Source organism: Eucyclogobius newberryi, unplaced genomic scaffold (assembly GCF_026437365.1).
Source record: "Eucyclogobius newberryi isolate DKJ021-1_F unplaced genomic scaffold, fEucNew1.0.hap1 SCAF_14, whole genome shotgun sequence".
Lineage (NCBI taxonomy): Eukaryota > Metazoa > Chordata > Actinopteri > Gobiiformes > Gobiidae > Eucyclogobius > Eucyclogobius newberryi.
The window spans coordinates 17,345,907-17,370,095 of NW_027315768.1; the positions used below are offsets into that span (position 1 = coordinate 17,345,907).

The 24,189-nt window shown below is 39.3% G+C and overlaps 1 protein-coding gene across 2 annotated transcripts in view; it reads left to right on the forward strand.

The window, feature by feature from the left end:
- Positions 1-24,189, forward strand: part of LOC140359594 (glypican-6-like) — a 109,156-nt gene that overhangs the window by 34,778 nt on the left and 50,189 nt on the right. For both annotated transcript variants that reach the window (XM_072444594.1, XM_072444595.1), the window contains exons 3-4: positions 12,257-12,648; positions 18,422-18,587. In XM_072444594.1, the coding sequence (XP_072300695.1) occupies positions 12,257-12,648; positions 18,422-18,587 (558 nt within the window). The remainder of the gene's footprint in view (positions 1-12,256; positions 12,649-18,421; positions 18,588-24,189) is intronic.

Consider the following 24,189-nt stretch of genomic DNA (forward strand, 5'->3'; position numbering starts at 1 on the left):
CTCCCTCTTCCCACCTCTTTCCTCCTCTTGTGTGGCTTTTTTTTTTTTTTTTTTTTTTTTTTTACATCACTACACTGTGTTTGTTGGCCAGGGATCACATGGCACTGTTTAACCTATGAAGATTCAGCTAAACAGCCTGAATAAAGCATTACTGTAATAATAATTGCATAGTGTGGACCTCAGACTCTCTATAATCACACTCAGTCCAGTCGTGTAGTGTGGACCTCAGACTATAATCACACTCAGTCCAGTCGTGTAGTGTGGACCTCAGACTCTATAATCACACTCAGTCCAGTCGTGTAGTGTGGACCTGTCATGGAATTAGACAAACATGTCCTTGGGATGAGACATGCACCGATGCTATTCCTTAACACATAGAGAACACAATTCAACTTAGAATATAAAATGACACAGAAACGTCAGACATTTGTATGGCATGCATGGGAGAAAACGCGGGGACTGATCACGCAAGCTGTGGTAAGCAGCCTGCATGATCCTCCTGCGTCTCACCCTGTTTTTTCCCATGCTGGTTGGTTTTATTAGATATTCTGGAATAGGCGGGTCACATTTCTCATTGGTCAGCCTCACATCAAGGCACTTGGTATTTTTCTGTAGAGATAAAGCCTGCAAGGGGGGGTGCAACTCCCCCCCCTGGGGCAACATCCTTTGGCCCATCTTTACGACCCCTTCACAAATAAATGCTGTCACACACCCGTTCTTCTCTTAGACTAATGATGCAGATAAAATATCACTATTATGCACATAAAATACATCACAGAAATATACTCATACTACTATATATTCACATTTTATCACATTTCCCTCCTGTTTATCAAAGCATTAGTCTACTGTCTCATATGCCAAACATATTACTCTTTTCAGTTTTCAACATGTCTTTCATATAGGTGTTAAAATTACACTTTTACACTCAAAAAGTTTATGCACATTTTTCAACATTGAACACACTCCTTTTCTCTCGGCCCACAACATTTCTACAGCATTACTGTCCTAAATTTTGAGTCAGATTGGTCAATCTCTGTAATTTGACAAACAGACAATTTATCTTGTCTATAATTTGTGCGGTGTGATGGGAAATATAGAAGTACAAGCGGAAAGCCCTTAAACCCGCTGCTCTCTGGTCAGTCAGTTTGACTCGTCAGGGACCTCTCTGGACACCCCAATAGAATCAAATACGAAGTATCAGGTGCTACTGGAACCAGATTGTCCACTAACCTCTCGACCTTGACCCTGCGGTATGGTTCTGGGTGATGCTGATCTTTGTTATGACCATGGCTGGCCACAAAAGGGATACATAGGCACAACGTCCCACAAGTGTCCCCACACTACCATACGTCCTCGCTTGGTTTCTTAAGAGACCTTCTTCCGCTGCTCGCTTCGGTCACACCTTTGACACATATGAACTGGTACATTTCCCATCTCAATTCATAATCTCATTTACATTACATGTAGTTATGTTGTAGCAGATAAAAAATAACACTCTTAGTTAGTGCAACCAACAGTGGCTTTATAATATGCCATTGTGTTTCTTCAGCTACTGTCATGTCAATTATACATTGTACATTATTACACATCATGCATTTCAAGTTGATCACTTATTTTCTTCCCTCTATTTTCCATTTACCGGTATACACAGTTGTGTATGTTGATCGATTGTCCGGATTGTCCCAATTGTCCGGTGCATAATACAGGTGTTCAGCACCCATATTATCGTCATCGCTGTGATGGTACGGTATGGTACGCTGCGCACCGTAGCCTCTGGCTCTCGTTCATTGTAGCAGAGTATAGTACTTTGCGTACTGTAGAATCTGTGTTCACGTCCATTGTAACAAAGTATTGTACTCTACCGTAGACTCTGGACAAAACTCATACAAACGAAGTCCTGCGTCTGCGATGTTATGGATCTGGTACTGTGTTGTCCAGACATTTCTCTCACTTTCCCATGAGAGCACCCATGTTCTCGTCCCTCCAATGGTCGGTGTGAGGACGACACGGTGTGGCTCCGTCCACTTGGCTCCGTCTCTGTAAACACCACATCTCCAACACGTTCTGCTGTGGTGATAAACAAAGTCTTTTCGACAGTATAATGTATTTCAAACAGTTTTCTTGTTTACAATTTTTTTTTTTGTAATTATTGATTCGGAATATTTGTTTACACGTACATATCCCTCCTTTTTGATAAATGGCCTTGCCCATTTCTCAAACTTTTACACTTAAACAAAATTCTATAATCCAGATAGTTTACAACGTTCACTAATCCAGGATGTAATCAAGGAAGAGATGGAATTGCGTCTGTCACTCCAACTCCGCAATGTCACCTCTTGACCTTTCACAGTTCAGTGGTCACATCCCCCTCTTGACCTTTCACAGTTCAGTGGTCACATCCCTGGCTGAGCCCCTCCTTCCACGGCGCTGGGCCCCCACCCTGTGTGTCAATCAGTCTGTGTGTAATCTTACACTTCCCAAATCTGTAACTTGTAAATCTGTTTTACCACCATTTGTTTCAAACTCTAAATGTTTCAATCCACGTGTGTGCGCGTATGTATGTATGTATCTGTGTGTGTGTGTGTGTGTGTGGGTGCGTCAAATACATCAAACAATACTAATTATTTAAATAATTCCCCCGTTGAGCTGGCCATAAGGGTCAGTTCACAACTTAGAATTCTTCACATAATTAACATAACATTTCACATCTCCTCTGTGGGTGTGGCCTGAATAAAGTCACACATCTAATGTAATATGTGGTAATCTTCTATATGTGCTTCAGGTGAGTTTCAAACTCAATCTCTCACACCTGCTCATGTGGTGCTTTACAAACATTGTGTATTAGTTTGTTCTAGCAAGTCTATATGTGCATTAAAATAAAAAAAATGATTCTAAACCTTCCCCTGGTTATAGTTTTCACTATCTTTAGGTAATCTGCGGGTCTCGTAACATTTATTCTTCTGCATTACACTCCTCCCCCAGGGTCCGTCCTGACTCCGTCCTGAGTCCTGTAATGTTTAGTTCCTGTTATCACTGGTTTTCATAACTTCTATAGCGTCTGAATTTAGATGATATTGTCTTATTTAAATCTATTCAATTCTTGATTGAATCTCCACAATCCTTCAGGTAATTCCTTTAGAATGTCAAATTCTTTCCCTGTTAATGTTAACTTTTCCCTATTACTCATCACGTCAACCCCCCCCCCCCCCCCCCCCCTTGAGGTGTTGCTGTTGATACTCAAAGATAACAACATCTGCTCCATCCTGAGTCCTCCAGATTCTTTGCCAGTCAATAGCCCCTTATCTCTGACTATCTTTTATGACTTGGTGTCGTTTGCCTTTAGTTAATGACCCATTCATGTCTTTCCTGGGAGGGCATTGGACGTCACTATTTAACTTATTCCCTCACTTACGTCTACATGCAATACGAGGTTTCCTCATAATACAAATAAATAAGTTACTGATATACCTTTTACTATCACTTTACTTACTGCCCGTTCTACTCCTATGTCCAAAAACATCAGTAGTCACTAATTTACCCATATTATCACTTCCAGGCCTGTGCCTGTATTTGATCCTAAATTTAAAAACACTTCTGTCTTTTCGTCCTGTACTTTCATCTAGTCATGCATTAAGTCCAAAAAGATAATTTTCGTCAAGTCCAAAATAAAACAAAACAAAACGTAGCTTTGTTCTGTGCACTCAAAAAACACGATACCGTAAAAACACAACTTTTGTATTCTATGTCGGGGACAGGAAGTGTCCTGTCTGTGATCACATTCCCCAAAATATTGGCCATCTATAAAAATCTGAATTCATCTTCATCTCTTATCAAATTTAATAAAATCTTTATAATTGATTGTTGTCAATCAAACAAAACCTTTAAAATTTGTTGAAATACTAAAATTTAAAACCAGCTGAGTTTAGTTTTACTTATTTCATCAGTTCAGAGCGTCCTCTGAGCTGCTTTCTTCTCCTTTCTCCTGCCTTGTTGACCCCCCTTATCTCCCCCTCTCTGCCACGTCATCTGAGCACACTGGAAGTCTCCCTCCAAAATCCTCCTATGACTTTTCCTTTGTCTTTTTACAGTTTGGGGTGATAATTTTGGCATTATGTGGTCTCGGTCGTCTGAGAGAAATACTACTTGCTTTACAGTCACGGTCAATGTCAAGCTTCTAGAGAAAATTCTATATTAGATTCCTCCGGACATAAACGTGGTGTTTAAGATTCACCCATGACTGCAAATTTTGAATCTCTCAGAATAACGCCTTGTGACCCTTGTATGATTAATTGTGATTCACACTTGTTAGTTAATCACTTATTAATCCTCATTCGCACATTCACACTTCTCTCTTACTTACTTCGCTCGTGCACAGCGCTTACATTCACACATATTTATGTCAGTAACAACTCGGCATAAGGCATCATGACTTTCTTTCGGTGAGAAACTTAACTCGTGGTGAGCAATTTAACTCCTTTATGTGTGAAACTTATCTTCACAAAGCTAACCAATATTTTTCTTTTCAATAAGTAAATATTAAACTCCTGTATTTTTTGTCAATGAGAAATATTAAACTCCTGTATTTTTGACTGAGAAATATTAAACTCCTGTATTTTTGACTGAGAAATATTAAACTCCTCTTTATGCGAGTAACTAAACTCCTGCATAAAGCCTATGCATAAAACGTTTCATGGCTAACTCTTTCACACACAAAGTTTTGTCTGACCTTCTTCGTCGCCTGTGTTCTCCTGCTGCTTCGAAACGACGCGCTCTCCTCGCGGAGAATGAGGTGCGATGGGCGGCCACGGGAAAAGTGGACTTCCTTTAGCTGTGCACAGACTTCACCGATTCACCCGTCAATCTCCGCGAAGGCAGCTGGTCGTCCGGCTCGATAGGACCAGAAAATGTCATGGAATTAGACAAACATGTCCTTGGGATGAGACATGCACCGATGCTATTCCTTAACACATAGAGAACACAATTCAACTTAGAATATGAAACGACACAGAAACGTCAGACATTTGTATGGCATGCATGGGAGAAAACGCGGGGACTGATCACGCAAGCTGTGGTAAGCAGCCTGCGTGATCCTCCTGCGTCTCACCCTGTTTTTTCCCATGCTGGTTGGTTTTATTAGATATTCTGGAATAGGCGGGTCACATTTCTCATTGGTCAGCCTCACATCAAGGCACTTGGTATTTTTCCGTAGAGATAATGCCTGCAAGGGGGGGTGCAACTCCCCCCCTGGGGCAACATCCTTTGGCCCATCTTTACGACCCCTTCACAAATAAATGCTGTCACACACCCGTTCTTCTCTTAGACTAATGATGCAGATAAAATATCACTATTATGCAGATAAAATACATCACAGAAATACACTCATACTACTATATATTCACATTTTATCACACGACCTCAGACTCTATAATCACACTCAGTCCAGTCGTGTAGTGTGGACCTCAGACTCTATAATCACACTCAGTCCAGTCGTGTAGTGTGGACCTCAGACTCTATAATCACACTCAGTCCAGTCGTGTAGTGTGGACCTCAGACTCTATAATCACACTCAGTCCAGTCGTGTAGTGTGGACCTCAGACTCTCTATAATCACACTCAGTCCAGTCGTGTAGTGTGGACCTCAGACTCTATAATCACACTCAGTCCAGTCGTGTAGTGTGGACCTCAGACTCTATAATCACACTCAGTCCAGTCGTGTAGTGTGGACCTCAGACTCTCTATAATCACACTCAGTCCAGTCGTGTAGAGTGGACACTCCTCAACATTTTAAATCTCTCACAACTTTGATTATGATTTCATTCCCTCCATGATTTATACATGTAATCAAAACCATTGAATCTGCGGCACACACGGCGCGCACAGAACCACTTGTGGCGCTTGTTTCACACTCTCCTGGACCCCCGAGCGGGACCCTCTGTAGCTGTTTCAAGAGCAGTAATCTGATGGACAGCTCTTCTGTTATGTAAGCACGCATCAGTCATTCTAAACAGGAGCTGTGTTTGAAGGAGAGAGGCCACAGACAAGAGTCACTCCACTCATCAGGGGCTTTTCTACGTGTGCATGCAGCTGTTGGACTGTTGGAATTGCCCCTTGCTGCATTTTTTCTCTCACAGACGTTCAATAAGACGGACCTTAGATCTTAATTAGTAATTCTATTAAATATTTATACCAGCTCCCTCAGTTATTCCCACTGTCAAATATTTCACTAAATATTCCATCCCATTGTGTCTTGGAGCCTGGAGTAATTACAGTGCTCATAAATATTCATGGTCTTTTCTCTATTTAATTAATTTGACTTAACGAACCATGCTTAAATATGTGTCAAGTGTACATTAACAATGGATCCACTTCTGCGGCTAATTAATTCTATTTTAATAGAAACAGTCAGCAATTAAAAAAGAAATGGTTAAGATTAGATTATTGCTGAAAAGAATAAATGTTTATTAAAATGCTCTTTTTCACTGATTCTCACCAGACAGTAACCACTGAAAACCAGTGTCATGTTAGAGGAATTAATGAACACAAAGTGACAGATACAAGATTATATATCAAACCATTCAAAGTTCAAATGAGTCACACTGATTGTATTTAAAGCTTTTGGGTCAGTTATAGGAACCTTTTGGGACTGTATTATCCAGTGTGATTGTTTCCTCATTTTCTCAGTCCTCATGAACCCCCAACGCTCGGTGAGAAAATGTGACAAAGAAGCTTTTTTTTAATGTTCCTGTCTTGTCAGGTCATACTACATGAATACAAATACCATATCAAAATACTTTGCCAGGCATTGCATTTTTAATCATCAATCAATCATACAACAGCTTGCAATCGGATTTCACTTTCAACAATTATGTAATAGTTTTAACTTGGCATGAATGTACACAAACGGTATATTCTTTTTCAACTTCTGCTTGAATGAATGTTAAATAGATTGGAAGAATAAATAATGAAATCATAAATAAAACTGTCTCCAAAGTTAGCGAGTGGGATTTCTCTCGACGGCTGCAACGATTCATTTATTCACTAATTGTGACAAGTTGACAAGAAGAAATAACCAAAGTTGTATTTTAATAATCGTAAAAGTTGTTGGGACTATACAGACTCTAAAGCACATGTTTTCACAAATGATCTTTTTATTATAGAGACAGGAGCGTTATTCATAAATATTCTCAATCTCAAAACCATCAATCACCAAATTCCAACCTTCATCTGGTTCAAAATGTGTTAAAATGTTCTACTTCTCTCTCTTGATCCCTGTGCACTGCCAATGGCACATTTACCACAGTTTGACAACACTACTTTGTTCAGCACTTAATAGTTTGACAGTGATGCAATAATATCCAGTGCATAGTTTGTGAGTCATAATTACCTCATACCGTCGCCCCTAATGGGCTGCTTTTTATTAATCAATTAAGTCATTTTTGTTGATGTCAGTACATTGACTTTGTTGAGCTCACATACAGTTCAGTTCATACATTAATGGTGAGCCAATCCATTTCACACAACATTTGATAGAAAAAATAATAATAAAATAATTTAAGGACATTATCTGAAAAATACTTGAGAGAATGAGTTTATTTAAGGCAAATTAATCTTCTGTTCAGGGGTTTGTGTCCAGAAGTGGTCAAAGTACTGCATTTCATGACTTGATTAATGAGGTACTGATACTGGTCAACTATTACTCCAATACAAGTAAAAGTAGCTCAGTCAAATTATAGCTTAAGCTGAAGTACTAAAGTATTTACTGTAGAAATACGTCATCAAAAATAATAAAATACGCTTGGCTACTTCTAAGGACGAGATGCAAATTGTATTTTGGTCTTATCCTGTTCAGTTGACCTTGTAAAACTATACATGTTGGAAAATATTTGATTATTATCAATAAATAATAAATTGGAAAAACTTCTAAAATAGATTAAAGCCAAGTCTACTTTATGTGGATTGTTGTGGAAAGCTGGAGGTTACGCACCAAACTTATCATAAAACACAATTACAATTTGAGCCAAAGAAACAAAACAAAATGGCAGAAGTAAAATTAAAGAAAAGAGAGAAAGAAGCAAGAAAAACTTCCAGGAAGATATTTATGGGTATTTTCATTATTAGTATTAGGCTGAGACAGGCCTATTTGTTTCGAAATGTAAAGCTCGAAAATGTTAGCTGGTAAAAATGTTGCTGCTAAAAATGTAATTGAGATGTTATCAAAACGTCTTGCATAAGTACTACAGTCTCTGTGCGTGCAAATTAAAATGTTGCCAACTTTAGAATGAGAATCCAAGAAACGAAGCCTGCGTGAATTCAGCCTGGAAGACCTATCTCCACCCAATCTACGTCCACTGCTACACCAGGCCTCACCTGCTCTCCAGCCTCAATCCCCGTGCCAGAGTTACTCCTCCCTGTGGCACAGCGCACCTCCTCTGCTCCCAGTCAGTGCCCAGTCTGCCCCATTGAAACCTCATGCAGTTGTCTCGGCCGCTTTCAGAGCGTACTGCGACCCACCACCTCCCCTTCTCCTCCTTTACCCCTCACATCGTCCTCGTCATCATCTCTGCCCTCTTCCTCATATCTACCACCACCAGTCTCCAAGCCCTGGAGGGAGACATCTAATATAATTCTATTACGGAGCGCCCATAATCACAATGTCTTCTGCCGGGGTCTGAGCGCCAAATAACTCATGTATTTAAGCTGGCTAAAATCTTCTTTCTGTGTTCGTCTGAGTCTCTCCAAAATTTCTGAAATGTTGCACAAAAGCGTGTTCGGCGTGTACGGTATGGTGTGTTTGCCGAGTTCGGCCTGTTTGGTGTGTTTGGCGCACCGTTCAAAACAGTCTATAAGACCCATGTGACATTTCTTACGGCATAGCCGTAGCGAGGACAGAAACCCCAGCGGCACGACGTTGGCGGGCAAGGGCCAATCACTGCCTCTTGAGGCTATAGTTATTGTTATTATTGATTTCTTAAAACTTTTTTTCTTTTCTTCTCTTCTATTTTTCTCTCTTATCTCCACTTGATTTGTCGCGCCAACAGCACTAGCACAGAAGCTCACGTACACCACAGACAAGACCTTACTCTCCTTTCAATACAAAGTTCTTCCCCCATCTCCCCCACATCCCTGCTCGCACAACACAAAACTAAAATAGATCAAGCGTTCATCTTCATTTTCAACATGATCATCTAAGTAATACTCAGCCCTTTTGAATCTCTTGTCAACGTCTAATCCTCTAAAGGTCTTTGTCCTTGTGTCTCTTTACTGTGGCACATTTTGTTCTGTTTGTACATATTTTGTGTGTCATTATTATGCACTGCACTGTCTAGCATCACTCAATAGAAACACAAAAAAGCTGCAATATAGAATAACAATGAAACACTAAAGTAGTTTGTAAGAATCATTAATAAGTGATAGATATGTTAATTATTCAACACTCTACAACTCAAATGTTATTGTACTAGAATTGAAATGAGAAAAAGTTCCCCACTGCCGCATAGAAAAGGTACACGCGATGAATATTGAGCTCCCAAATATTATTGTTCAATCTGTTATTGAACAACAACTCAATATAGTACGGTAATTATAGTGACAGGTCTACTGCATGTGTCCATATATATTACTATTGCTACTCAAATATACCATCATTTCCAACTGCTGAAAAATGAATCAAAAGAATCCGAACTGTCAAGCTGTCATGTTTACCATTCTCAGAGCAACAAGTTCGAGTTAAACTTAGCACCTCTGAAATGTAGCATAACATTCTCCATCTGTCATGGCAGAAGTGTCATCCCGACTTTCCAAAGCTCTCTACCCCCAAAGAATCAGCATTGCTCCACATCTTCCGCGTGTCACTTCACGTACGCGAGGTATCAGATCAGACATGGCGTTTTGTTTCGGTTGCTGTCATCTGTAATTTCACCTGCGCTAATGACCACTTTGAATCCATTACATTTGGCGCAGGCCATTCTCATAAGTGGCATTAATGTGCACAGCTCCGAGCGCGGCACGATGGATCTCTTTACCGGGGACGTGATGGCGGCGGGGGATCACGTGGCGCTCGCCTTGTCACGGCTGAAGCTAAAACATGCTGCGCGAACGAACCTATTAAGTCTATAATGTCTTGGGCAGGGTTAAACAATATGTGCCCGGCGACAGGAGCCAGGAGCTTTGACGTCCAAGGTATTAATAGCTGACATGCTGTTACCACCTTAGAGCTCATTATTTTTAATTATTACCACTTTTCGAGTCTCTTATGACTGGCCTTGCCTCTGTGGTCACTGTTCTTTCAATTATCAGCCTCTGACTTATCACATAATCATCTCATAATCTTTGGTACCCTTCAGAAACTTCTGATAGTCCCAAACTATTACACTTTATACTTTATTCTTGAATGTGCAGGGTTTTTGAAAGGCTATTTAATTTTAATATTGGTCCTTGAGAGATCGGGCTATCATTATGGAGAGCAGATGGTGGTGATATGCCGTATTATCTTCTGCAAATTTATGGTGAGTCACTGAGGTCAAAAGCAAATGAAACTTGCCTAAAGTGGATATGCAAAATAGCTGGAAACTTGGCAAACAAAATATGTCATTATGAATCTTTTTTATGCACAAGCGGATAGACAATGCGTTGCAGATTTGATGTGTGATGCCTTTGAGTGCTGCTGGTAGCGGTTGGAAGCAAAATCTTAAAATTTGGCCAAATCCTATGGAATTTGGTTCGGCTGTTGCCTATGACGCCGGCAGTCATCATCATCATCATCATCATCATCTTGAGGAAAACTTGATTAAAAGTTCAAGTATGACATCGCTATGTCTTCTGAAGCATTTGTGTGTCATGCTGTCAACTGTTAACATCCTCTGTTGTGATTGTGGCACTGGGTGTGTCAGGTTTATATCATGTTTAATAATGTCAGGTCGTTAGCGGCTAAGCTCCTCCCCCCAATTACTTTTTAATGTTCTTCAGTGCCTCAAAAACCTGAGATGTCTTATTTTATTTTTTTCTACTATGTAACCAAAAAACATTCTTGAGAGATGCATTTTTATTTTGTGATTTTCCACATGTTGTTGTTATTAAAGGCTGATGCCTCGGCCAGGTCTGTCCTGTAAAAGAGAGAGTCTGAATCTCAGTGCGACTTCCTGTTTGAGTTTTTTGGTTAGTTTGCTCTCTCAACATACACGCTTTCACCTGAAAAGTGTCCAATTTGCACAAAAATATGTTATGTATATTGCTAGCAGGGTTATGTATATTGTTAGCACAACGTTCGACGTGAGCATTAAATACACAGCAGTACACGTATTTGTTTTTGTGTGATCCGCTATCCACACAGGCACACTTCTTTTATTGATCTCAGGTGCAGGCCATTCATTTCAGTCAAACCACGTGACAACATAAACGCCATGCTTTTGGCTGTCAACAACAATCAATTATATATGGGCGGACACTAAATGAGAGCACATCTCAACATATATAACAACTTATGTTATTTGATTTAATCAACTTCATCCTATAGATTTAAAGGGGGCATTATAACTTCTAAGGCAATTTTCTTAAAATGTAAGATTAGCCCTTAAAGTAGCAATAGTACAAAAGGACTAATTCTAAGCTTGATTTATTCAAGAACTTTGAAAAATGAAAAGAAAATATATATATATATATATATATATATATATATATATATATATATATATATATTTCAACAAATTTCAGTAAATTCAATAAATAAGATAAAAATAAATACCCTACATCATCTTTATCTTATATGTCAACCAAATGGTGAAAGACATTTTAAAACAGGATATATGCATTTTTCAGAATTTTATGTATTGTATCTTGGCCATTTTTACTCTTAAAATGCCCTATTTATTTATGAAAACAACACACAAGCTTGTTTTCTTACATTTACAGTGAGTAAACTATAGAAGAAGTTTCAAAATCATATCTGTAAATGTATTTTTTTCCTATTCATCTGCAGTATCTTGCACTAAAATAAAATCATGTGTAATATGTTTCACCGACATTAGCTGCTACCACCACACATTTCACACATTTTAATAGTCTGTTTGCCGTGTACACAATAATCACGTTATTATGGTCTGGTACTTTTCACAGCTCTCATTTGTCCGTTGCAGGCAAACACTGCATTTCCATTTTAATCATCACTTTCTTTCAGGATCAAGCTCAGATTATTGAGTTGTAATACAAATAGCACAGTTAATTTACTTCACTCTTTATTCTCCTTTTTTCCCCCGCAGAATTCTTTTTGGAGCTGCTGGAGAACACGGAGCGCTCCCTAAACGAGATGTTTGTCAAGACCTACGGCAAGCCTTACATGCAGAACTCGGAGGTGTTCGAGAACCTTTTTGCCGAGCTGAAGAGATATTACACCGGGGGGAACGTGAACCTGGAGGAAATGCTTAATGACTTCTGGTCGCGGCTGCTGGAGCGCATGTTCACGCTGCTCAACTCGCAGTATGTCATCACCGAGGACTATCTGGAGTGCATCAGCAAGTACACGGATGAGCTCAAGCCCTTTGGAGACGTGCCCAGGAAGCTGAAGGCTCAGGTTACCCGCGCATTCATCGCTGCACGCACATTTGTCCAGGGGCTCTCCGTCGGCCGCGAGGTGGCCCAGAGAGTGGCCAAGGTAATGAGAGCGCCGCCACAGAATACACGGAATACTCCAAATACACAGAATACACAGAATAAAAAGAGTGTGTAGGGAATGTTACCTTTACTTCCATCTTTTAAACAGTTGTTTTTGTATTATCTATTGGACATTGAACTCAAACTTGTCCTGGATAAGATTCTGATTATTGTAAGAAGATAAATCAGCATTTTTCAAATATGAAAATATGAATATACAGTTGATTTGAACTTTCTGAAAGAGAAGGTAAAGTTAATTTGACATAAAAAGCCAGGTAAAAAAGCACTTAAAGAACATGACTTATATTTTCCTTTCAAATTCTTGTATGTTATTCTTTGTGACTTAGAGGTCAAAAACACTTCCCTTTAATGTTTAATACACAGAAAAATAAGAAAATATCTATTTGAGAAGAATTCCAAAGTTAGAGCTGGTTTCCCAAGTTGAACTCTGATCGGATCGACAAAATATTTCCGAAGATTTGTTTATGTTCAGCTTGTTCAAGGTCTATTTGGTCTTAGACTTTTGCCATCTTACTTTTTTACTTTACTTTGTCTCTTGGTGCAAGTATATAAACTCAAGGTCTTCCCCCAGCGTGGAGCTGAAATGATTATATATGACTTGGGATGAAAAAAAGTACTTTCTACAGCTCAGGTTATTGCTCTTCTGCCTAATATTTGTTCACCCACTCAGGAAAGGCCATTAATCACATTGAACCCGCTCAGATGGGTAGTCTTTGATAGTATGCAGTATCTTGGTGCAGTGTTTTACAGTGCACTTGAGCCAATGGAGTTTTGTCGACTGCAAAAAGGCTTTGATTTAAGAAACAGTAGCTCTGGTTGGCCGTGCTTTTAGTGGAGGCGATAAGCTGCAAATCCCTGTAGTCACCCAAGCTTCTTTGTGCTATTACCACATTGCTATCAGTAAAATTGGATTATCTGCACTATTATAAATATTTATGGAGCCAGTGCACGGTACACAACAGCAAGTCGATGAAAGGACTATACAAGCAGCTGTACAGTGATTTTACAGGACGTCCAAGGAAAAATATGATTACATTAAGGATGGGACACGATCTTGTGTCATAATCTTAAGAGATAAATATTTGACAAGATTGTGACCACGTGCAGATGATCTCGTGAGTTATACATTTTGAGAAGCTGTAGTTCCAAAAAGCTGCAATGAAAGAAAACATATTAAAGAAAAAATATTCAGGCCAAATGTGTTAAGTGACCCTGATTCTGTGTGAACCAGCATTCTATTACAATGAATCATTATTCTCATGTTGTCGAATGCCTCGTCTCATCTGTGCAAGTTGTGTCCCACCCTTAGATTGTAGGGCTGTATATATAAGTGTTTATATATATCACGGTTTATATCATCATTACAATCCCAAAATCTGCTGGATCATTTGTTTAGTGCACCAAAAATGAACAGATTGAACAGGAGGATGTGTTGTTTCATTTGACTCTTATAAACATTCTCTACAAGTAGAAATGTACAATCCGTGATAAACTTTTCCACTCACAGAAACGTATGTTTGCATTGTACTTGTCGAAGAATTAATGTTATAAACCTTGATTACTTGATTTCACATCTTTTGTCTGTTTAGAACAACAATTACTATTGTTATTGAAATTTGAATAAGTACACAGCACTACTAGAGTGCATGTTTCATTCATTCTGTCCATACGATCTATTGCGAGATTACATAAATACAAGTCAAACAGTAAGATCCTTGTCACAATATCAGATTTGAGTGTTACAGTTATTGTGAGTAAATAACACTTTTGTTTTAACTCCCATTGTCTTAACAAGTTATTATTCCTCGTGTTTGTTACCTATTTTATGAAATCAAACTTTCTGAATGGCAAAATAAAGTTCATATCAGCCAGACAAAAAGTACTTGGCATTTAGATTTATTTTTGGGGACGAATTACAGAATGAAAACACTTCATTTTGCTTCTAACATTGTCACGATTATTACATTTTAGTTCTTGACCTGAATAATCACATTTACCAGAATAATCTTGACATCCTTAGTAAGGGTGCTTTCTCAAGTGTAATTGGAGCACTTTTTCCTGAACTTATTACTGTAATTACCAAGCACTTAATGAGTCATGTTAAATATGTGTAAATGGATTGAAGAGTAGAGTGTGGGCCTTCTGTGCTCCAGCACTCGTTCTGGAGTGTCTCGTTGAAAACATCAGAAGTTGTCAAAAGATCCGGGCTAAGCTTTGGACACGAGCACACACTTTATGAAGAGACAAATAAATCAAATGAATATTGCATTTTCTGAACATCGGCGCGTATTGAATGCATCTAAACCGTCTAAAAAGGGCTATATTTCCGTGCAAACCTAACACCTTCTCTCCGAGCCGCTTCTCTTCCCTCCCCGTCCCGTGATCTTGCACTTGTTGAACCCGGAGCGTCACCTCTCCACCTTCTCATGCACAGTAGCTCATTTATAGTCTGCCATAGAGGATGTGTTGTTAGTATGTGTTTACTGAGTTACACGCCCGCATTGCTTACGAGCCAGCATGTCTCCGCGCGACCCTTTGACATTTCGGCGGGACCCCGGATCCAGGTCATATGTCTGGGACCGCAGCCCTTTGATCCCCCTTGGACCATGTAAGCTCATCTCAGGGGGGAGCGAGTGTAAGCGTAATGCAACGGGACACCAGGCCAGCTAGCCCGGCCTCCGAGATGCGCCGTCCCAGATCTCTCAGCTCTACAGAGAATCAAGGCAGATGATGGAGAGGTTTGATCCCCTTCCACAGCTTGAGAGACGCCACAACAGCAGGTTTTTATCTCTGCACCGACAGTCGTATAATCTCGTACATTAAGTGCAGTTTGAGAATCAGATGGCAGAGAGTTTGACACGTGATGGTTATTATGTGTGTGATACAGAAGCGACAGCACGTATGGGAATTGAATGGATTAAGACACAGCGTGTTTTTGTTGTCTTGAAGCGTCAAAAGAACAACAGTTCAAAGTGGTTGTGTGTTCAGTACGGCATCGCTCATGTTATCCATTTTATAAGTTATAATTTCAGTCTGGTTACAAATTGCTTCTGCCTTCAAACAATGTGTTAAAATGTGCAAAATAAAGTGGGGTATTGTCATTCATAAATGTGTTAGCTATTTTTAATTTAGATATCTAATTTATTCACTGCAACGGGCTGTCAAAGAAGGAACGCAAGATATATCGTAATCAAATTCGCCAACATTTTAATACAAAATTGGTTCAAACAACCAACTATCCTGTTTTATTCTGTATTAAATCTGCTAATCCTGTAGTTTAGACCTCTACAAACATGTTGGGAAATACATGTGATTCTTGGATTACTTTATCGGTTCAGATGTCATACTTCTTTCAACTGTTAATGCTCCTGGACGTGTTTAAAATGTGAAATTCTAATAGAATCCTTCCGTCACATGAACATGATTTGCAAATCAAATTGTAATCATAATTCTTGACCAATACGTAATAGTAAAATTGCTCGATACGTAATAGTAAAATTACCTTCACCTTAGAGTTGGCAGTGCTGACAAAAACAAACGTCTCAATATATTTTTGGAATGTCCCGATGACCATAACGTATCTTTAAACATATTAGTTGAGGTTTAATCATCAGATAAATGTGAAATGCCTGTCAAATTAATGCCTCACAAAAGTGCAGAATTATCACAATCTACCTTTATTTTAAATGTAGATACATATATTCAATTTCTTTGTTTTGAATCTTTTTTGTCTTTCCTTCAAAACAACACATGCAATATCATCTACATTTCAATATATTGCCATAAAAGAAGCTGAATGCACCTATTTTCTTCTTTTTCCCCCCACTTGTTTTTCCCCCTGTTCCATTTCCTTGTTTTTTTATATATCTTAAACTGGCCTGTGACTTACTGCCCACATTTTCCTTGTTTAATGTTCTGGCTTAAAAACACCCTCAAGGTCAATATAAAGGCCCATGAGAACATATCAATTCACATTAGCTTTTGGCTCCCTTGAGTGGACCACATTTATCAACATACCGTACATGAATTGGCTTAACTAAATGTATAACTGCCATATGCCTATTTAGAGCTGGGTGCTAATAGATCCTCCATTTAGTTTTCTGCCTTGTTGGTCTGCCAATATATTCATCTATTAATAATGCCATCTGAAAATTCTGGCAGGAGATTTTTCACAGCGTTCTTCACAAACCGAGATTTATGCATATTGACGTCGCAGCAGGCGTCCTTTGTCCCCCACCAGGACTTTGTGATTGTTTATACGATAATGCTTTTGCTGCTGCTGCTAGTACTGCATTAACACATCAAGGTAAGCTTCAGATTCACAGAAGGTCGAGGCGTCGGCTGCAAGCTTGAATTCCAATTACGACCACGGTTTTCTCTGACAGAAATGACCTCACTAAACAACTTGTGATCCAACTGTTTGTTTTATACAGTTACAATTTAAACTTAAGTCTTTAAAAGCTCTGCCTGGTCAACCTGCTGCGATCCAAAACTGCAAAACTAGTCAATCTTTATTTGTATTGTGTATTATGTGTAGCTATTGCTTTCTTTCTGAGTAAATGATCAATACTTTATCTCACTCAATAGTCAAGACTTACACTTTTTTTTTACATTTAAAAACTACATTGATCCAGTCTGTACTTTGTTGCTTGGTAACTGACATAAAATGTGAGGTTGTCTGTTAAATGGTTGCGAATATTACCACAAAGGCTTTGAAGACGTGAAGTTGAATTCCCCTCACGTTGCAGTTTTGTTTACTGCGGTCCACCCATTGCTGTTACTTTAGTGTCTTCCAACGTTATTCCGAGCAAAGAAACCACTCATTCATGTTTGTGCACGCCCTGGCCTTTTGGTTTTGTTATTTATGTAGAGAATCGAGACATTCTATTATGACTGTGAATCTGTGGATTGTCAAGGAGGAGGTTTTTCAGAGATCTTTATTGAAGCCGTTTTGGTGCCGACTGCAGATTTTCTTGGCCATGTCTTCTCGACACTGAGCCACAGTTCAAGTATTTGATTATCGAGCTGAAAATAAACATGCCAGTTGTGGTGCGTCCAAGGATGTAATTTGGTGTTGTGTTATTACTGCTGATGAAAAGGTTATGCACAGAAGAGAGCAGCAGAATACTGTATGGACAAGAGAATATTAACAGGAATCAGCGGATCAGAGGTGCAGAGATAAGCTTCAATATTGGATCTCACTGGAGAATCGCTTCACGTTCAAGATAAGATATTCCTTTATTGTCCACACATGGGGAGATTTCATTGTTGCAACGCAGGTAGATACAGAGGAAAAGAACAGATAACTTATAGGAAGTTTAAAAAACACTCTCAATAGAAGATCTCTTATAAACAAAAACACTTATGAACAAAAACTCCCATAGACAAAACCTCCCATTTCCCAATAAGGGATGGAGGGGAAAAACAAATAAAGATTTAAAATAAAATAAAATAAAATAAATAAATACAAATAAAATATAATATATAAAATAAAATTAAATTAAAAAAACAGCTAGCGTAAGACAAGATAATACTACTACTACTAATAATAATGAAAAAATAAACTCTATTCTCATCAATTATATGCACATGAATGTGATCACGACAGTAATTGCACATGAATATGACGGAATTGCACATGGTTAAGTCAGTATTGCGAGTATTTACTCTTCTTAGTTAGATTAATATGCGCAATAAGTATAATATTGATACATACTTTGGCCAGGCTTATATCTGCTACTCTTGTGTTACAGGTGAGCAGCACAGTGTCCTGTATCCGAGCCCTAACAAGGTTCATGTACTGCCCCTTCTGCCAGGGCATGCCCTCCGTGAAGCCCTGTAAGAACTACTGCCTCAACGTCATGAAGGGCTGCCTGGCCAATCAGGCCGACCTCGATCCGGAGTGGAACCAGTACATTGGTAAGTTTCACGTACATTAGCTGTGCATGGAATCTTCAACATTATTATTTATTAGAGCTGTCAAAGCTAACGCGTTTGACTCATGCAATTAATCATAGAAAACGCATGAATCGTGACGCAGATTAATCGCGCGGCCTGTTTTGCTGAAAAACACTTTTTAGATAATGCGGTAAGTCTTATCTGCGTGGAAAAGGTAGCTTTAGGTGCAGAGCTTTAATCATGTTTAATTTACACGTAAAATCCACAAGTCCTCAGGTAGACGAGCGCAGATCTTTTTCCTGAGAGAGAGATGCAGCTTTGCCAAAGACAACGCGGACATTTCGAGTTGAAAGCTAGTGCTTGTGGCGCTGCTGCCTTCCTCGCGGCTCGCTGCTTACTTACTACCCGCTGGCACCGACCCTTTGTTCTCTTGTCCTTTCCTTTCGTTGCCCACCTCTCTACACTTTACTGTATCACCGTATATTCCCACCATACACACACACAAACCGTACGCCTTTGTCTGAGGCTCCCGGATCCGTCCTGACGCCCTCAAAACTGGTTCGTTGTCTGTTTGTCATGTTCTCTGGAGTTTCAGTTATTGTCGCTGGCCCAGAGCCCGGCTGTGACATATGGTCAGAATATTCCACCGTTCCACCACATGACACCCAAGATGCCAGGCCAATCCCAGCTCACATCGGTCCCTGTAAGAGGCAGTAACACCCACTAACCCACTAAAGCTGTTGTGGTCATGTAAATTAACTTGAAACATGACCGTGACTACACAGATCTATTATGAACAGACTTATAGCCAACAGGGCTTTTAAATAGGACAATTTACTTACATTCGTGAAACAATATGTATTACGTTTTATGTTACATTTAATCAATAGTGTGACTAATTCAATATTTCCTTTATTGATGGACAGCACTATTTATTTATTTATACATAGTTTTATAGGTTTAAAAAGGATTGCTAATGTTTCCGCCTTCTTAATAGTCACCTGAATATTCTCAAGTGGGGAAAATAGCAGTGTTTGACATTCTCACCATAATTTCATAAAATGTGTGCCGTCTCTCTCTTCTGTAGAAGTATTTTATATTTTTATGCTGAGGGAAATGAATTCAGTCAAAGAAAATACGGTGCAGTACAATTGGTTGGCAAGGCAACACCTAATGTTAATTTTAAAGACGTATTGTATAATCACTATTGGTGCATTCAACTGTGCCGTGGAAACGAGGCGAAGGCAGCGGGAAAACGTGGACAAATCCTGCATCCACAGCCACGCATCTAATAACACGAGAGGTTTTAAAGGACAAGCTGAAGCTGGTGTTGCAATCGCTGACGGCAACCAAATCCATTCACATCTCCTTTCATTTATATTACAGCCTGTTTAGCTCTGAATTTAAGACGCTTAGGATGCATTGAAGTTCATCTGGCATGTTGCTCTTTTGTTTGCACTTGATTGTTGTGACAAATGAAAAGGAAGTAGGGTCAAAATGTTTACCTCGAATGTGTCGCTGCAGAGAAGTTTGACGCTCCGTTTAGAGTCATGTTCTCTTCTCGTATTTTGACAACATGAGTCCCATTGACACGCACCGGGGCCCGGGGATGAATGTGGGCTTTTATCTGTCAATCTTGTGTGTGTTTCCCTGCGTGAGTTTATTCATGGGACGGTGCTCTCCTGCTGCGCTAAATGGAGACTTGTAACGGGGCAAAAGCGCGCTGCGGGGGGGCGCTACGACATGTGTAGAGCAGTTCAATGTGAGCAGAAACAAAAGAGAGCAAATGACTGTGAGATAGATGAATATAGATGTTTTCAAATCTTTTATGATGCATCTGCGCACATGATTATGATGAACATGATTATATTCTATTGTGATGTTTTTGTATACCTGTAAACAATTGGGGTGAGTGTAATTCATGTTGTATTATGTGAATAAGTTGGCTGTAAAATGAACTTCAGTTATAGTTTAGCTTCGCTTTGCTCAGGAACAGCGTGCTAATAAAAACTGTACAGTACAACAGCCCTGCACTCGGGTTCATTCAGTCATTCATAGCAGATTCATTCGCCTATTTTTATTTATGCTTGGTGTTGTACAGAACATAAATGAAATTATACGTTTTTTTTGTATTGGAGAAATTGGCACAAATTGTCTCTTTTTCCGTAGTCCCAGTGACCTCCAAGTAAAGACAGAACTGCACCAGTCATTTTCCAAAGTCTAATAAAATTACATTACCAAACGCTAATGGGCCCCCGTTGGACAACTTTTTTGGCATTAGTCATATCTAGTGACCTTCTTGTCCTTTAGCAAGTCATAAAAGTAGTTTTTGCTGGAAAAAAGGGTGGGCTGAGGGCCGGGCGGCTCAGACCAATGGGACCAAATGGACCAGCGAACCAAAACAAATAGCTTAAAGGGGCAGAAAGCAGCAAACGGCTTTGGGCTGCACTGTTGAGTCACTATGGTAAACACAGCGACTCTCACAAAGGAGAAAAGCTCATTTTTTCTTAATTGGGAAACTGTAATGCTATATTCTTTGTTTCAAATACACATATTACAAACTGTTTTTTGAGGGATAACAACAACTGCATAACCGCTAGGGCTGAGTCACATCATGTCTCTGGTGAGATATTTATGGGGATGATGATGATGATGATGATGATGATGAGATGGTGGCTAATTGCTATTGTAACACATAGAGCTGTGACGGCTCTGCAGAGGCTTTAATTATTACATTTTATTATTATTATTATCATATTAATTTTGAACTCTATATTTACTAACTTAAACGTAAAATGTTATACATATAAAAACCTACTGTTTAAAGCCATATCACCCTGCCTGAGTAACCACATTATCATAAATTCTGCATAGTAATCATACTTTTTTGCTGCTGAATCATGAGAATTAGACAGTATTTGTATGTAGTGGAGGCATCATGGCAGCAGGTTTGGCTCTTGGAGGGCATATGAGCTGCACTGCGGCAAGAGAAAGGCAAGACTGACCGGTGTCAGCATGTTGTTCTCTATTAAAAGGCTCTGTCGGGGAATGTAAACATGCATTAGTGAACTTCAGTCACCTCTGAAATACTCAAATCCTCATACACGCCTCAACACCTTACACAGTTGTTACTTGTTTTCATATTCCACCCAGGTATTTTGCAATAGGGAGCTGAAGCCCAGCTGTCAAACAACAAGGAACAGCTCCCCATTCACCTCAAACCTTTTTCTGCAAAACATGTTTCTGCTCTCGCCTCAAAATATCCTCAAACTTGTATATCTGAAAGTCTTTCTCTCAAATCAGCGCTAGTTTCTCAAAATTGAGTGAAAATGTACTTAAAGCTCACCTGCTATAAACCTTTTATTTCTTAGTTGACTTGTTTGTTAAACTGATGGATTTGAACACAAGTACATTATCTTCATCTGCGATAGGTCAGAGAAGGGTATGATGCATGATAATGTGCCTTTTGTTAACTGAATAAACAGTGTAAATGCTGCGTAGTTACATGGCTTTTTATCATTAGGGAACAAAGCAACACGTGTCAGATTCTTTACTCAATATGTAATCAACAATGTCAATTAAGTGCCCTGCTGTTTCAATCAATAGCCAGAGTCACATCAGCATATTCATCACTTTGTACTATTATAATGCCTCTCCACGTAGAGCTCATAACTTGTGGGGTCATATTCAACCCAAGCGTAAGTACCCGCAATAAAAATAAATTGTCATCTTTTGTTAACCTGGCTCAGTCTGAATTCAGTTCTTCACATGAATCGATCTGGGAAGACTCGCCGAAAGCCCTCGAAAAATACTTGATCACGCTGATTGGTCTAAAAATCTAAATTGTGTTCAATTCAGTGTTCAGAAAAGCACAGACCTCTTTCTCATCCACAAATGTACAAAGTGTCATTGTTTGCACGCTTTTGAAAAACAAAATAGTCCGTATTTCTCACCATTTCTCGTGACCATCAGCACCACCATGCTTTTTTGATTTGGTTGTTTTGACTTCCATCCAAACCACAATACTGCTCTGTGATTGGTTCCAGTCCCACCTCTGAATACCATGTGATTGGACTTTTTACCCCGGTGTGTTCTGCAAACAAATCAGCGGAAGCCAAACAAAATGGATTCTCAAGAGTTTGTGAAATCGCAAAAATCTGGTTAGTTTAATCTTTTGTTAGTTTAATCTTTTGTTGCTAAAATCACTATATTTTACTCAAAACCATCATAAATAATCACATGGAGAAAGAAGAACATTTTGGACACATATACCAGGAAAAAATATAAAATGGAAGAGCAACAAAATCATGGAACAAAACCATCCTGCAGGTGTTCAGTTTCACCAAAGATGTTGTGCTGCTACGGTAGACACTTCCTGTATTTACTGTCATTCCCCCACCAAAAATAAATTGTGGTCTACTTTAGGGTTTTCGTACGTGTCCATATTGTTACATTCACTGGGATCTAGCCGTAGCCTGCGAATAGTGCCAATTATCATAAATTTGACTTCTGTGATCATCTTATTCTCACAGCAGCCTCTCCTCTGTCTTCATCTCTCTTGTCGGTCGGATTGTCCCTGGGTGCAGATTAAATGCCACTTCTATATCTGTGGGCATGTGACATTTCATGCTCATTATGGGAAAAAAGATTTTCAATTAGGACTAAGCACAGGAAAGGTGTTAAATTGTCACAAGAGCCCTTTTATGTTCTGCAGAGGGAGAGCGGAGTAATGTGCCTCTCTACACAAGCTATTATCCAGATATGAATCATGGCTTATTGCACTAATGGGTTTATCACATACGAACTGTAAACGAGTGCTAGACGGAAACATCTCACTCGAGTCTCATCATCGACTATAAATAGCGCTCGGGGTCTGGCACGGCTCGGGATTCATTTGGTCATGTGACTGCTCCACTGACCTGAGGCGATGAGATATTGGTGACAAAAAGTGATTCAGGCATGGAGGGAAAAATCCTTTAAAGCTGGAGTCTGCGGCCTTGATAGTAACGATTTTCCCCGCGAGTCCCTCTCAGAGAGCACCCGCTGTACTTCCACTCGCAGGAAGTCACACTCTCTGATTAAAGAGCTCCGACCAAAAAAGAAAATGCTCTCCGTTCACACCGGAAAAAAAAAACACCAAGGCCTCACCTTCATTTAGCAGTAGTGCAGGAAGAGTGCACTGTGTGGCTACGCCGGACAGATGTTTGTGGAGAAAGCAGCTGCAACACTGTTTGACTTTCCACGAAAAGAGATTTAAAATGTCCCGGCAGGCGCTAAAGAAACATTTTCCTCGGGTATTTATTGATTTATAGACTTGAAAATCTCATTCTCGTTCTGTCATTCTTGCTTTTAGGGCCTCAGGTTTTGAAAGACAACTCTTAACGGTCGAATTACCTGCAAATATTTGAATGTTTTTTTAATAAAGGTTATACTTGGACTGAATGATACTTGGGGTTTTGTTCACTTACATTTTTTAGCAAGACACAGCATCATTGTTGTCTCCATTTAAATACACTGACCCAAGAAAATGTAAGTGTTACAATTAGGGATGCAATGATTAATCGACTAAATTTGACAACTGTATAAAATAATCATATTTTGATATTGTTATCTAACCTATGCA